At 39.2% G+C, this 17,259-nt stretch overlaps 1 protein-coding gene across 1 annotated transcript; it reads right to left on the bottom strand.

Annotated features, from left to right (window-relative positions):
• Positions 1-1,390: 1,390 nt before the first annotated feature.
• Positions 1,391-16,778, bottom strand: LOC139950634 (2-phosphoxylose phosphatase 1-like). The gene is made up of 5 exons (XM_071949411.1): positions 16,562-16,778; positions 12,710-12,853; positions 11,320-11,472; positions 9,570-9,905; positions 1,391-7,589 (listed from the first exon to the last, which is right to left on the bottom strand). Exons 2-5 carry the CDS (start codon positions 12,777-12,779, stop codon positions 6,349-6,351), a joined length of 1,800 nt encoding a protein of 599 aa, XP_071805512.1. The 5' UTR covers positions 12,780-12,853; positions 16,562-16,778; the 3' UTR covers positions 1,391-6,348.
• Positions 16,779-17,259: the final 481 nt, after the last annotated feature.

Genomic DNA, 17,259 nt, shown 5'->3' with positions numbered 1-17,259 from the left:
GTGAAGGGGGAAACCCTGTTTCAGCCCCAGGAGTAGGTGGCTCCTAGTGGATGATACCCATGCTTACATCTTTACAGACTGTGAAGGGGGAAACCCGTTTCAGCCCCAGGAGTAGGTGGCTCCTAGTGGATGATACCCATGCTTACATCTTTACAGACTGTGAAGGGGGAAACCCTGTTTCAGCCCCAGGAGTAGGTGGCTCCTAGTGGATGATACCCATGCTTACATCTTTACAGACTGTGAAGGGGGAAACCCTGTTTCAGCCCCAGGAGTAGGTGGCTCCTAGTGGATGATACCCATGCTTACATCTTTACAGACTGTGAAGGGGGAAACCCTGTTTCAGCCCCAGGAGTAGGTGGCTCCTAGTGGATCATACCCATGCTTACATCTTTACAGAATGTGAAGGGGGTAACCCTGTTTCAGACCAAGGCGTAGGTGGCAATTTACGCTGGTGATGGTTGATTTGGGTCGATAGCCCAAATCAGTGAAGTGTGTAGCCCTCACCTTGAAGTGGCCTTATGATTTTGCGTGATTTCTAATTTTGTTTAAATAATAGTAACTGTCATTGTAGCCAACCGCTTTAATAACCATTGCCAATGTCCCTTGATTCTGATGTGGTTCAGATTCATTAGTCATGGGTCAGGCTACCAGACTCATTTAGTGACAAGCCATGTCTGATTTACGGCTACGGCTATGACTGGGACCATTGGTTGCAGCAGTAGTGTGGAAGAAGAGGCATTTTCAGTGACTCAATCACAGCCACTTCAAAAAATTTTTTTGGCTCTATTTCAAAAAGCACACCAAGATTATGCTTGATGTAATTCCAATTGCAAGTTTCAACATTTTGTCAAGAAAATAGTTCATAATGTTTTTTATTACAGCTAGTGGTTCGGTTAGGATCCTCAGTAAAAAGTTGATAATTGAAATTATTCAATACAGTCGACTCGTGTTATACTAAGATCGCTGGGACTGGCCACAATTACCTCTTTAAAGGCAGTGGACACTATTGGTAATTACTCAAAATAATTATTAGCATAAAACCTTACTTGGTAACAGTAATGGGGAGAGGTTGATAGTATAAAACATTGTGAGAAACGGCTCTCTCTGAATCGACGTAGTTTTCGAGAAAGAAGTCATTTTCCACAAATTTGATTTTGAGACCTCAGAATTTGATTTGGAGGTCTCGAAATCAAGCATCTGAAAGCACACAACTTCGTGACAAGGGATTGAGCTCAAATTTTTACAGGTTTGTTATTTATGCATATGTTGAGATACACCAAGTGAGAAGACTGGTCTTTGACAATTATCAAAGGTGTCCAGTGTCTTTAATATATAACAAACGTTTTTTAAAAGAGGACAGCAAAACAAAGAAACACACAGTAGAAATGAATTCGGGACTTCGGAATGTATTCTTTATATTAAGCAGAACCTCTTTATAACTGCCCTTTATAAACAAGGGTTTACTGTAACCCATATTAAGCGCACCAAAACAATATAAATGACACTGATAAAATATAGAACTAAAACTATAGATTTCTAAGGTGTAATAAAAACAATTTCGTAAAAGACAAATACCTTTATAAATTGTCATAAAAATATAATATTTAAGTTGTATTGAAAATATTTGCAAGGTTTTGTTGGCCTTTGATGATACCCTTTTGTGCAGAATTACAGGCAGTGTACAACAATAAATAATAATAATAATAAACACAATAATAATACTGTTCATAATACTAATACAACAATAAAAAGAATAATAATAATAATAATAATAATAATAATAATAATAATAATAATAATAATAATAATAATAATAATAATAATAATAATAATAATAATAATAATAATAATAATAATAATAATAATAATAATAATAATGTTAATAATACTAAAACTTATTTGGGAAAATAGTCATCTAAACTAGCAGCTGAGAAGCTGAATTGCGACGAGCGCGGCTACAATGTGTTTGAGCCGCAAGAAACGCAAGAATTAATCCTAATTCGAGTTCTCGTCCAAACTTAGGATGAGTACAATGCGTCCTAACATCTAGGGATACGGAACTGAACTCGTCTTAAGTCATTAGATTAATCCTAAGTTAGGAAGAGTTTGGTGAAATCGACCCCCTGGTCACACACTTTTTAACTACCACGTATACAAAATTAAGAAATGTTAAAATTAACAGCTGAACAAGTTGTTAGATGTGGCCTTTTATTGTCACAAAATACTTCATGTGCATTTTCCTAAATCAAGCTGTGTACAAAATGTGTACAATTTTGTTTTTAAAAACATGTGACTTCACACTTTGAAGGTCTGTTTATTTGTTAAATTAGATGATCTTCCTAACAAAGCTAATTCAACAAAGCTCCCACAAGGTATAAACATCAAGCCTGGCAACGGCCAATCTCTCTCATACAATCATTGGTTAAACCATGCTCCATGGTTAGACGACTATGATTATTATGTGCTAAAATCAAGAAACTCTGATTCAGTAACTAGACGACAATTGTACTGATTCTAGTCATTGTGAAAACGGCAGTCAGCTTGACCGGATTTTGACCCACAAACTTGTGATTGCTAGTCCTTTTAATTTGCAAGACATGCATTCTTACCTATTGACCACAGTGAAAATCACAAGGTTGTGGGTTCGAATCCGCCAGCTAACCACTCTTTTTACAATGGCTAGAGAGAATATTGTCGTCTAGTTACTGAATCACAATTTCTTGATTTGTGCAACTCATAATCATAGACGTTTTAAAACCAATGTTTGTATTCAAGAGAGATTGGTTGTTGCCAGCTTTGGCATTATATCCCCTTTTAAGAGTTTGCTGAGTTTCCCTTGATGGGAAGATTATCTAAACAAACAAACATAGGCACAGTTCAGTTATTTCAGTCTGCTATTTATGACGTAAAACAATACAAGACAAGTTTTATGGAGTGCTCTTTACTGCGGTATTATTCTGTAAACAATGCCCTGAAATAAGATCCCTTATTACTTAGCAAGGCCTTGGTGGAAAACAATATATAATAAATAAATCTGCCTAACTATATGAAACCCTGTGGCACACTCAATTGCCATAAATGCCTAGCTAAAGAGAAACACAGATATGAACAACAAATGTAGAGTTTCTTCGTATTCACTTCACTAGTGATTTGAGGCGGGAAACATGGCAAAATATATCAAATTGAGAGAGACTAATTACATGTAGGCACTTTTTCCCAATAGCACACAATTTTAGGTGGTGTATTTATTTTCAAGGCAGTATATGAAGTTACCTGTATGTTATATTTACGAGTTGATTTGAGACGGGAAACATGTCAAAATCTTAAGACAACTGTCTTTCTAGAATGACAGTTCTCTAAAGAACAAACTCTACCTGGCAAGTACAGTAGACACAAACATGGTGTTACCGCAAACCAAATATAGATTGATACCTTACCATGCATCGCTTCAATATGTCAAACTCTTTCGCATATAAAAAGAGACTTAGGCACTAAACTCTATTTCCCAATTGCACAGGTTGTTGGCAGTACAGTTATTTGCAAGGCAGTAAATTATGAATGTTTATTTAAAATGGTAAAATAATCACTACATGAAACAGTACAAGTAGGATCAGTGTATTTAATATATACTGTGACCAGTGAGCCAGATACGGGTCAGGTCTGCAATTTCTTCTTTGAAAGGGCAAGGCCATTTATATTTTGCAAAGTGGACAATTTTAAGTTTATGGAAAAAGTTTAAAGGGGCACAAAGACGAACAATTCAAAATTTACATCAAGGCACAGAAACCACAAGACACATTGTGGCACGATACATTTTAAAGAAATTTGGTCGAATCATCAAATTGACTTTAAATTTAAGAATATTATGCATTATTCCATTTATAACAAATGATCTTTATAGCCCAAAGTGCCCTATCTAAGGCAACACATCCCTTTAAAGGATTTGGGTACTTTTTCAAAATGTCCACAGATTTACATTAAACTTACAGGGTTTGAAGATAATGATAGTAAAAAGCTTCCCTTCAAATCTTACTTACTGAAGGGCTGTATTTTTTGAGAAATGAGTAAAACAATGTCATGAAAATACGTTTGTAAATGATTAAAATAATTTTCGTCTCATGAGACGAAAATTATTTTCTTGATATTGTTTTACTCATTTCCCCAAAACTACAGCACCTCAGCACGTAATATTTTCAGGGAAGCTTTCTACTATCATTATCTTCAAACTGTGTAAGTTTAGTGTAAATCTGTAGACATTGTGTTTTTTGTCCTACAAAAGTTACACAGACCCTTTAAACATACAGCAAATACTTAACAAGTTTTCAGTAAGTTGATTTCAGATTAATAATAAGTCAGAAATGCACCAACTAAATTGTATGTAGTAAAAGAAACACTTAATTTTTGCTTGTTAAAAAACATAATATCAAAGTCTTATATAGCGCACATATCTACCAAACAAGGTACTCAAGGCGCTGAGTATACATACATACTTTCATGTGCTGGTCATGAATAAGTTCTGAGCTACATTCTCCTTGAAAAACTTCTTGAAATTGGATCCACGACAATTGAAGTGCGGTAATCTTCACTTATTATGAGGCAGCACTTATAAGAAGAAGGCTTTGATGATATCGCATGACCTTCTCAATTTTATTTCAAAATCACGCTCTAAGGATCTTTCAGTCATTGTTTCTATTCACTCACTGTTGTACCTGTTACATTGATAAGTAGGACGGCTTTCATGTTAAAGTCATTGGACACTTTCGGTAAACAGAATTGTCCAAGGCCCACACTTCGTGTATCATAACTTATATATAAAATAACAAACCTATGAAAATTTAGGCTCAATCGGTCATCGGAGTTGGGAGAAAATAATGGGAAAACCCACCCTTGTTTCCGCACAATTCGCCGTGTCATGACATGTGTTTAAAATAAATCTGTAATTCTCGATATCGGGAATTGATATTGTTTTAATGTTTTCTCAAAAAGTAAAGCATTTCATGGAATATTTCAAGAGAAGTCTTTCACCATTTACCTTCTTTAAACCCTGTAAATTATTTGTAAATCTGTGAACTTTTATTTTTGTCTCTGTACCGAAAGTGTATAATGGCTTTAAAAAAATACTGTTGAATTAAAAAAAACGCGACCCACTTTTTAAGATCTATATTTGCATGACAAACTGATCATACTTTAATGTAATTTGTATCCTTCTGCGAGAAATGGTAGTTTAAAAAATCACTTTACTTGTAATTCGTTTTTCACAAAAAATGATGTATTGGCTAATTTCAAACGGGAGTAACACAGCAACGCGATACACCCCAACGCTTAGACATTACCAAATAACTGCTGGTGTGTTCTTTCCAGCCATGCATATAACTCAAGTCTTGAAATTGTCAACATCTGACTCATTTTCGTAGAGCGGGTCACAAAAATGAAATGATAAAGAAGTTGGTTTCTTTTCTTTACATGAGGAACAACATGGCGTGTCAGGGCTGCAGAGAAAATCTAGTTCAACAGACCAAAGCTCTGGGCCCAATTTCATGGCTCTGCTTACCGTAAGCACAGAATCGGCGCTTACGGAAGCAGGGAATTCTGTGCTTACAGCAAGCGTATTTCACGGGTTAGCGGCGAATGTTAGCTTCTGCGCATGCGTACTTCACGTTTCTAGGCATTCTATGCTTACGAGGCTAGCGCAGAAATTTGGCACTTGCACGTAAGCGGGGAATCGCGATCGTAAGCGCAGAATTCGGCAGTAAGCAGAGCCATGAAATTGGGCCCTGGTGTTGTCAGCAGCATTGTGTGGGCTTGAATCCCAGTCATGTAACTTGTGCCCTTGAGCAAGGCACAAACCATAAGTGTTTCGTAAAAAGTTGGCCTGGTACTGCATTCTGCACTACCAGCCAGGCCCCTAATAGATGATACCCATGCCTACATCATACAGACTATGAAGGGGGCAACCCTGTTTCATCTCAAATAGTAGGTGGCAACGTGCCCCTTGTTCAAGTCAACAGCCCAAATCACTTAAGTATAGCCCTCACCCTGGAGTGGCTGTCTAGGGCCAGTTGATGTAAGGCAAACTCTCATAAAAAATTTAAATAAAATAATAAAACAATATAAAATTTTACAACCACTTTTACAGTCCTGTCTATATGATTTAAATTTTTGCTTTTAAGAAGGTCATTCATCACAAACCAGTCAAAAATAAATACTCCAGGTAAGACTGAAAAAGAGGAGAAAAAGAGTGATACCAAAAACTCTTTCATATCAAGTTGCCAACTTGATTAAATACAACACTAAGACCCTTTAAAGGTGCTCCTCGACTGGATTAAAAAAAAAAAAATAATAACTCTCTTAAACTTTTAACTTACACGCTTCGCTTAAACTCTCAGCGTGGAAGTAACCCATGTTTTCTTTGTTGACAAACCTAAGGAAATAGCGCAATGGACAGAGTCCATCTAGGCTAAGGTTGTCCCGACAGAAACGCACAGCGCTTGTCTTGTCCTGTCCGTTGTACAAAACCCTCAGGAAGAAGCTCTCCGATTTGGACCAGAGTTCAAAGACGACGTTAGCAGCGTAGCACGGCCAGTGGTAGTCCCCAAGACCAAGAATATCCAGCAGTGGAGTCAGGGTGATATCGTGACCGGAGTAGTAAACAAACTTTGGGTAATTCTGAGCGCCGTGGTTGACTTTCTTCATCTGCGTTGCTATTTGCGATAGCAACGGATGCATGACCAACCGGGCGTACTTCTGATGAGGTCCGTCCTCAGAACTGCGCATTTCCCTTGATACGCGGTCCGTGAAGGCGACGATCTTTGCAAAGTGCTTTTCTAAGACGCAGCCGTACGGAGTACAAGGTAGTGACTTCTCATGACACGTAAGGGAAGAGTACAAATCTTGCTGAGCTGTCAGACCGGGTACTTTCTTAGGCTTAGGTTCATTAAGTAAATTCTTAGCTACGGATTTCAACACCATTTGAGTCTCGGTGTCGTTCTTTAGAGCAACCCCGTATTGTTTCTGTTTTGCTTTTTCGAGTTGCACAATGGCTTGGCAGGAGCAGTTCTTTCCCAGGGAGCAGAAAGCGGTGTTCTCCGTGATTTTGATCCGGTCCGCAAAGTGGAGCTCGAGGCGGGGTAAGAAACCGAACATAAAGGCGAAGACGCTCTGCTGTGTCCGAGCGTTCATCGTACTCTTAAACAAAGTGGTGTTGGGATTACGGAAGTATCCTTGGTGCGGTACGAGCTTCCCCTCGTAGGCAATCTTCATGTGTTGACCGAGTCGCATCAGCTGTAGCCACCCCGTGGGAGTCAACTGAGCGATTGCGCACTCCCGGGCGTTGCTACCGATTGGGAGAGTACGCAGAAACATCGGCATCTGAGGCCAGGCAGCCTGAGCTTCGTCCTGAGCGACGACGGACGCAACAAATCTCGGCAGAAGTTGCGAGGATGGGAAGTCGTTCTTAGCCGTTTCTAAGTCGCAGTTGAAACGTCGGTCCATTTTAATGTTTGGGAGACCGAGTTGGGTGATGGGGGTTCGGTCTCCATGCCGAGCAACAACATGCACATACTGAAGCTGATAACCACCTCTTACTTTTCCTGAAGAAACAAAAGATTCACACCAAATTAAACACAACATTTTAGTTTTCGTTTTTTAATCCGAATACAAATTATCAAAAAGTTACACACGAAAACAGATTCAGTACCAGAACGAAAATTGCTGGGCAGAACATCTCTTGAAAATGATGTCCTCCTGAAAGTATAAATCCTTTTATTTTAAAACCTTCACATCGTAGGAATTAGTCTCTCTACTTTTATTAATGTTAGCACTGTTTACTCAGTACTTTCCCGAGTCCTGTGAAAAAATATCACAGGCATGTTACTCGGGTGGGATTCGAACCCACGACCCTTGCAACTCTAGAGCAGTGTCTTACCAACTAGACTACCGAGGTTGCCCGGCAGCTAGAGGCAGTTCGAATCCTATGTTTTGGCAGCGGGTACCGCAACGATATAATAGATGTTAAATTTGCATGGTGGATAAAGAATATTAATTTGTTTTTTTTAAACCCATACACCGATGTGTATGTGTAATGTTATTGGATCGGTATGCCTTAAATAAAAATTTCTCATTTTGTTATAGTTTGTTTAAAAACCGCCACCTTAAAACTTCAGAAATTTCAGCAACTCGGAACAGCTAATTTGTTGTTGCCTAAAGGCAGTGGACACTATTGGTAATTACTCAAAATAATTATTAGCATAAAACCTTACTTGGTAACGAGTACTGGGGAGAAGCTGGTAGTTTAAAACATTACGAGAAACGGCTCCCTCTGAAGTAAGGTAATTTTCGAGAAAGAAGAAATTTTCCACAAATTTGATTTCGAGACCTCAGATTTAGAAGTTGAGTTCCCGAAATCAAGCATCTGAAAGCACACAACTTCGTGTGACAAGGGTGTTTTTTTCTTTCGTAGTTATCTCGAAACTCTGACGACCAATCTAGCTCAAATTTTTACAGGTTTGTTATTTTATGCATATGTTGAAATACAGCAAGTGAGAAGACTTGTCTTTGACAATTGCCAATAGTGTCTGTTCTGGCTTTAATAAACTTAACTACTTCAAATGGAGTAATTTCTCACAATGATCAACAGCTCTCCAGTACCCCTTACCAAGTAATTTTTCATGGTCATTAACTTGTAGAATAATTAATAAAAGTGTACCCTGCCTTCAACCAACGGCCGAAGCTCAAATACATTGATTATTTGGGTTGCCGAAACCAGGCATGACATTTGGTCCAAGTCCGAGTAGGAACATTTTCTCAAGAAAAAGTCTGACCTACGTGTACACATGGTGTTAGCTGCAGTAGACTTTTCAGTCTACTAAATCTCATTTGTCTGTGTTTTTTCAAAGGCAAACAAAATCGGATGTCAGACTTAAGCCCGGTTCATACTTCCTGCGAGTGTGAATGCGATACAAATTTTGAGGTCACATGGCTGTTTTCGCAGCGAATGTTTCGCGGGAGTTGATCACAAGTCAACTGATGCGAACTATTCATTGCGAATTATTCTTTGCGAATTTGTAACGTCAAAAGTCGTACTGCATTTGCATTCACAGGAAATATGAACCAGGCTTAAAGGCAGTGGACACTATTGGTAATTGTCAAAGACTAGCCTTCACAGTTGGTGTATCTCAACATATGCATAAAATAACAAACCTGTGAAAGTTTGAGCTCAATCGGTCATCAAAGTTGCGAGATAATAATGAAAGAAGAAAACACCCTTGTCACAGGAAGTTGTGTGCGTTTAGACGGTTGATTTTGAGACCTCAAGTTCTAAACTTGAGATCTCGAAATCAAATTCATGGAAAATTACTTCTTTCTCCAAAACTATGGCACTTCAGAGAGAGCTGTTTCTCACAATGTTTTATACCACCAACCTCTCCCCATTACTTGTCACCAAGAAAGGTTTTATGCTAATAATTATTTTGAGTAATTACCAATAGTGTCCACTGCCTTTAAAGTAGGTCTTTTGAATTTCATGCTTGCAAAAAAATGTATCTGGTAAAGTTTTTTTAGTTTCAACTAACCTTCTGCCCCGTAGTACGGCTCAGACGGTGAGTTACAATACTCCTTAATTCTAGTCTGAAACTCCTCCATCTCCAGCAACGATAGTTCAGGCACATCTATCGTCTCATTTTGCCTTTTAGCTGGCTTCTTCTTCTTCTCCATCATCGACTTCACCTTCTTGCTGAGTCCAGCTAACTTTGTGCGTTCCTTGTCGATTCTCTCTTTCTCAATGCCAACTTGCTCCTCCAATATTTTATCCTCTGATTTCTTATCCCTTGGCGTGTCGGGGACGTGATTCGAGACGGGAGTGGGGACAATTTGGTAGTTTCCTCGTCTGGTCTCTACAGGTCCTTGATCTGGTTTGGGAAAACAAGGAACAAAGACATAATTGTTATTTGAATATTACTTCAGACAATTCAGATGGGAACATTTTGTTGAATAGGCATTTGTAGTGATCCAGGAATTTTTCGGAGGATTTAGTTATTATTATTATTATTTTTAAATGCTGATACCCTCTGCACCATGTTGGGCCGGTATCCCCTCTCTCTCTCGACATGACAGACAAGGTGTGACATGGCCTAGCAGATAGAAGCACCACACTCAAGCTCTGGTGTTTCTGATTAGCAGAGTGTGGGTTCGAGTCCCCAATCGTGACACTTGTGTCCTTAAGCAAGACACTAAACCATGATGCTTCGTCCATCGGATGGGATGTAAAGCGGTTGGTCTCGTGTGTTGTGTAAACGCATATAAAAGAACTCATTGCACGTCCTAGTTAAGCAAAACACTAAACCATGATGCTTCGTCCATCGGATGGGATGTAAAGCGGTTGGTCTCGTGTGTTGTGTAAACGCATGTAAAAGAACTCATTGCACGTCCTAGTTAAGCAAAACACTAAACCATGATGCTTCGTCCATCGGATGGGATGTAAAGCGGTTGGTCTCGTGTGTTGTGTAAACGCATGTAAAAGAACCCATTGCACGTCCTAGTTAAGCAAAACACTAAACCATGATGCTTCGTCCATCGGATGGGATGTAAAGCGGTTGGTCTCGTGTGTTGTGTAAACGCATGTAAAAGAACTCATTGCACGTCCTAGTTAAGCAAAACACTAAACCATGATGCTTCGCCCATCGGATGGGATGTAAAGCGGTTGGTCTCGTGTGTTGTGTAAACGCAAGCAAAAGAACCCATTGCACGTCCTAGTTTGATTGGCAGCATATTGGGCCACAGCACCTTGTAAACCATTATTTGGTGCTATGTGAAAGGAGCAGGTCGCATAATTCGAACGTAGTCCCACATTGCCGGAAAATACTCAATGTTGAAGCCCCTTGAACGTCACTGAGTGAAGGATATGAGCGCTATACAAATAGCCACTATTAATATTATTAGACATGGTATGGTGGCCATCTTCAAAACAGGGAGTCCAAAAGACACCCAGACTCCCTATGACCTAATCACCACGCTATTACTATAGAGTTATATATAAGAACTAGAGGGCACACTGGCCTATTTGCGCGACCCGCCATGCACGCAAATAGGCCATTTGGTAAGTTGACAAACACCATCGCATAGCGTGTGTTTACGCGGTCCAGTGTGTCGCCACTCTATAAGTTGACAAAACAGCATCGTGTAGCATTATAAACACACACTCCAACGTGTACTTCATATTCAACGCGCGTACAAAATGGCGTGCGTGTCTCCTTGCGGTCCCGTCGCGTTTGTGTAAGTCAAGTAGCGTCACTAGTGCGCCCTCTCTCTACGGCTATTACTCACATTGAAGTCCCTCCATCTCGTTCAGTATAATCCTCTGGCGTTCCTTCTTGTACTGCAACTCCCCAACGGGATAAAGAACATGAGCAGGTAACAGATCATCATCGGAGGATGTGGACAGCTCATGACTAATCTCTTCTTGTTGATGTAACATCCCTGTGAGCAACAAACACAAAAAACAATACCTTCTTTATAGGATTTGAGGCATTGCATGGTGAGGTATCAATATACACTGTGGTTTGCTGTAACACCACGTGTGTGTCTATTTGCCAGGTAGAGTTTGTTCTTTAGAGAACTGTCTTGCTTTATTCTTCTAACGCGGAGTAGATTTATCGGATGTTCGAAACATTTCTCAGTTCTGAAAAGAAAAGGACTGTCCTGCTTTTTAACTACTTCCCGGGCGAAGGGTACAGAAAATTAGCTTGGACTACTATTTTAGGTTATAGGATTGTAATTTACTGCACTACCACAGAGTTCTTGAATTGATTTCAACGTTTCAACTAGCTTGCTCTACTAATCGTCAGAATATCTTCTATATTTTTTTTGTGATGAGCGATCACCAAACATCACAAAGCCGACGAGGACAGCCAATTCAAGGTGAGGGCTACACACTTCTCTGATTTAGATAATCGACCCAAATCAATAGCTATCGACCAAAATCGACTGTCACCAGAAGCACATTGCCACCTACTCTTGGGTCTGAAACAGGATTGCCCACTTCACAGTCTGTAAATATGCAGGCATGGGTGTCATCCACTAGGAGCCTGGCTGGTAGGGCGGAACTTATAACGAAGCATTAATGGTTAAGTGCCTTGCTCAAGGGCACAACTGTCGCCAGGGCACGATGCCACCTACTCCTGGGGCTGAAACAAGGTTACCCCCTTTGCAATCCATCAGGATGTATCCATGGGTAGCATCCACTAAGAGCCTGGCTGGTAGCGCAGAATGCACTACCTTCCCAACCAACTTTCTACGAAGTAATTCTGGTTAAGTGCCTTGCTCTAGGGTTCAAATGTCATGACCGGGATTCGAACCCACACTCTGCTGCTACTCTATCAACACTCGATACTCAAAACTTGTTTGACTCAACTCGGACGCAAGTAATGGCTTTGACATTTCGGAATGAGGTTTGAGTCACTATGATAAATTACTCCGACCCGACACGCCAAAATGTTGGTTGTGGCCGCGTGGATAAGAACGTCCTACTCCAGAACAATATTACCACTGTTCAACAATAGTCCACTGCACTGTCTGGGGGTATTTACGATTGTTAAAATACAAATTTACAATTTCCTCATAGGGTGCCCTTTACCAAGGAGAAAATGCCTTGGTGCCCTTGCCCTTTTTAAAAACAAAGCATACATGCCCGGGAAGGAAACATTGCAGTACTTACACAGAGTGCAGAAGAATAGCAACATGGCAAAGCCACTCAGCGCATGTTTCTTTCTGAAAATGTACGCCATGTTGCTAGAATGATCGTTATCTTGTATACACCACTGCCATCATTCAATATCAGATGATGAAGACATCACACAATCTGCGTAAGAAAATGGAAAAAAGTTTATGCCATGTAAACATTTGGTTTTCCTAATATATACAACTACCTGTACACTCTCAGTCAAATCGTTTAAAGTAGATCAATTTGAAGTGTGTTTAAAGGCAGTGCACACTATTGGTAATTAATCAAAATAATTATCAGCATAAAACCTTTCTTGGTGATGAGTAATGTGGAGAGGTCTCAAAATCAAGCATCTGAAAGCGCACAACTCAGTGTGACAATTGAGGGTGTTTTTTTCTTTCATTATTTTCTCCCAAGTTTGATGACCGATTGAGCTCAAATTTTCACAGGTTTGTTATTTTATGCGTATGTTGAGATACAGCAAGTGAGAAGACTGGTCTTTGAGAATTACCAATAGTGTCCATTGTCTTTAAATCAGCCTTTGAACAAGCTTCTGTGCTGATTTTTATAGCGCTGCTTAATGGTAAGCCAAATTTCATGCTTACTGTGGCAGAAAAAAATTGTTTAAGCGTAAGCATATTTCACACGTTAGCAAGCGCATTAGGCAGCTATATTGCACGTTCACCATGGATTTGCATTCAGTCATGGATAACATTCGTGTAATGGAAACACGTACAGTAAGCACAAAATTAGCCATTAAGCACCTTTATGAAATTGGGCCCTGCTGTCTATATCAATCAATCGATCGATCAATCAATCAATCAATCAATCTATCAATCAATCAATCAATCGCATTTGTAGAGAACCCTCATTCTAGTTGCCTATTCTGAGGCGCTTCTAGCAAAGTGAACATAACTTCAAGACAAAAAAGTTCCCATAATTTCATGTGGGAAATAGCAAATGCAATGAACTGAATGTCTGAAAGCAGATTTTATGATACAACCCCAGAAGCGGCAGCCAGGGGTTCACCTTAAGGTAATGTTTTCTTTTTTTCGTGAATCAAATAATAAAATCATGACACTATGACATGCCTCAACGGACACATCTAAAACCTGCACACATTACCCGTACTTCAGCGATCAAACACAATTAACACGATTCCTTTCAGGCCAAGAGTTCCACCTTTTCTGCAGTTCTCCTTAAAACTGTTCCAAATGTTGAGCCCGTCTCACTCCTCCTTCTTTGCAGGTTTACGATAACCATCACATGTCCGTCACTCGTAATCAAGCTTATTCTTGCTTTACTTTCGCTGACACTGTGCAAAGCTTCGACTTATTCTGAACAGACATTCGGCTTTCTCAAAGAGTCTAGCGAGTGTCTATCCCCCCATGCAAGCATGAATTCAACTGTGGGGAACCGGGTAGAGTAGACTAAAGGAAACGACGTAGGAGTTAAAAGTGGATGACCTCAGATGACTCATCGCCCTGTTATATGCTTTCCTGCTGCTTTCCTAGTTCTTGTTATTAGGATTATACAACATTCCTTGGGTAGCAACAAGAGATTTGACCCAGGGGCAAAGTTTATCTAGCAACTAGAATCTTCATAATTTGCATTGTGCAAGAAGGCGATCCCCAAGCAAGATTTTAAATACTTCATGAGAAGACACTATGAAGACATCAATTGTCCCTGAGCACCCATCCATCAAAGTTGCGAGAAAATAATAGAAGAAAAAACACCCTCACCTCACAAGTTGTTTGCTTTCTGAGATGCATGAATTAGAGACCTCAGCCGAGGTCTCGAATTCAATTACAAATATTTTAGTAAGAAATTATTCCTTTCTCAAAAACTACGTTACTTCAGAGGGAGTCGTGTCTCTGTAATGTTTTATCAACAGCTCTCCATTGCTCGTTTACCAAGTAAGTTTTGTTTATGCTAACAAACAGTAACAATTATTTTGATTAATAGGCCTATGTCTTTAATCACACAGACAAAGACAGCAAAGTAAGGTTTTATGCCAACCATTATTTTGAGTAATATATGTGCCTTTAATCACACAGAAAGCACAGAATAACACTCCCAAACCCAGTCTTGGATTTAGAATGACTAGGATGTTCTCCTTTCTAAAACACAATAAAAAACCTAAAAATATTGTCAAGAATTATGTGATTATAACAAAAATGTTTACCTGCCATCAGTACCAGTTTCCAAGTTAAAACTGAGAAATCTTTTTTTTCACCAACATGACCAAGGTTTTATAAAAGCCACAATCAAGGGAGACCAAACATAATGCTTGAAAATAGTGAGCCAGTAAACAAGTTGTTCTTCGTACTAGGTGCTAACTGCGTAAAATAGTTCTCACCATCAGTGATGCAAAACATACAACAATGTAAACTGTAATACAAGCCTTTTGTCTATTCAAACAATCCAAGGAAGTCAGAAATAATTGAATTTATGTCAGGTGGGAAAATGTTACTGCTGACGAATTAACCCTTTGATTGAACTCTTCCTGAAGTTCACTTGAGCGATAAAATGCAGAGTGATAAAACTAAAACATCCAGGGAGGGTGCCTTTTTGTTACTTCCATGAATTGATTGATCAATTAAGGGTGCATCCAGCAAAAAAAGGGAGAAAACTGAGCGAAAGAACAACACTGGCCAAATAAATATTTTGTCGGCCCTAGCCTAAAAAGGTGCTATCTTGACAGATTTTAGAGCCAAATATAAGGGGTAGAAGGTACACATTTCATACGAAGTTGTTGACTTCCAAGAAATTGTTATCTAGCGAAAAGAAGGTAAGGCAGGCAAACATGGGGGTACCGGTCAAATCGGTCCCAAGTCAACTCGGTCCCAAGTCAAAGAGGATTCACTTATTAATGTTTGTCAATTAATGAATTGTTGAGAGCCACAGAAAACAATACTCTGGTTGAAAGCAAAGAGACATTTGAAGACATGCTTTTTTTTGGCCAACATAATCGGTAATTTTCAAAAGTCAGTGTTGAATGTAGAAACCAATGGGTCGCAATTGAAGGCATTGAATATTATACCCCCGAACATCGGTGCACACTTATCCCGTTTCATGTACAAAGTCGCGCTTCATGTACAAATATACGGACACGCGTCTAGGAACTATTCTTCGTAGTTCCCAGACGTGTTTCCATGTGTTTGTACACAAAGCACGGATTGGGGAACCATTCTTTGTATTGTAGTTCCCAGACGTGTGTCCATATGTTTGTACACGAAGCGCAGATTGGGTATCTTTTCTTCCCAGGACGAACGTGTGCAGATGGTTCAACAAGTTTGTTCTGGGAAAAAAATCTGTGCATGGTCGGGGACAATCGGCATATCGGCATTAGCAGTAAAAGAGCGTTAGTTGAGAAAATTCACATGCAAAATTCACTTGGTTTTTACTCAAAATCTGTGATACCTATTTGAACAATTCCAAGTGTAGGGCTATCTGCAACTTCTGAATCATTAGATGGGTAAGGAAGTTTCATGATGCAGAGCGTTGCAGATGGTTTTTCAAGAAAGCGAAAGGTTTTGATATCAGTGGTGCTGGGGCCAAGGATACGAAGTGGATTGGACCGATTTATGGGGCTAGTTACGATAGCGTTAGTGGAATAGTGTAAATAAAAAGTACTCACCAGTGCAGTAAGTACTAGTTGAAGCATGGAGCTTGAATAATTAATGATGTATTTATTTTGCATCTTGTCAACTGAAGTTTGTTAAAATGTGTGTTAATTATTTCTTTGAAACAAAAGGGAATTTTGTTTTCGTAGTTCTTAATTAAAAAAACCATACATTAAAAAGGCCGATCCTGATTATATAAATTATGAGTCGGTTCCAATACCTTAGAATAGATGATGAAAGTCCAGCCAGTGACAAGTAAACGCACATTTATGTCATTCATAGGTGACAGGTGTTTTTGGATGCACACAACATCGTCGATAACAAATAGTCGTCGGAGGACGGACAATTATGGACGAAGTTGCTTGCATTTGCACGATTTACACCCGCCGTACACACAAGACACATTGGGGTTGCACTGTATAGTGTTTGCACAGCTCTCCAACATATGGATGAGTGAATAAAAGTTATAACACATGGGTTGTAAGGATACATAAACTTGTCTGACTCGACTGTTACAGCATGAGGCGATGACTCATGATGAATTTATATTACACGCGTAATTTAATTATTTTGAATACAATAACCAATTATTCGAAAAGAATCCCAATCACTTTACCAGAACCTTTTTTATAGCCATTTTTATAGCAAGTGGGATTTGACCAATATTCCTCCATTGACTTAGTGTGTGGTCTGAAAAATAAAGTAAAAGAAAACAATGACGTAGAAGGAATATCCTTGTACAGGATGGAGTATAGCAAATATAAAGTGAAAACATCACTGATATGGAACGCTAGTTGAAACAAAAAGTACAAGTCTCCATAATATTAACATCTTCGTTTTTCAGGGCAAATCAAAATCTGAGACAAAGGAATTTGAAACTTATTTGAAATAACATTAATACAGTGTTATTACCAGAAA

Source organism: Asterias amurensis, chromosome 18 (assembly GCF_032118995.1).
Source record: "Asterias amurensis chromosome 18, ASM3211899v1".
In the NCBI taxonomy this organism is placed as follows: Eukaryota; Metazoa; Echinodermata; class Asteroidea; order Forcipulatida; family Asteriidae; genus Asterias; species Asterias amurensis.
Note: the sequence above shows the minus strand (reverse complement) of the source record. Positions and strands in the feature narration are given on the sequence as shown.

What these genes read in the sequence shown, in the direction of transcription:
- LOC139950634 (XM_071949411.1), bottom strand. Translation starts at nt 12,779, where the DNA reads ATGGCGTACATTTTCAGAAAGAAACATGCGCTGAGTGGCTTTGCCATG. An exon ending in GCTATTCTTCTGCACTCTGT is followed by an intron (nt 11,473 to 12,709) that starts GTAAGTACTGCA and finishes TGTTGCTCACAG; the next exon opens with GGATGTTACATCAACAAGAA. An exon ending in GCCGTACTACGGGGCAGAAG is followed by an intron (nt 7,590 to 9,569) that starts GTTAGTTGAAAC and finishes TTGTTTCTTCAG; the next exon opens with GAAAAGTAAGAGGTGGTTAT.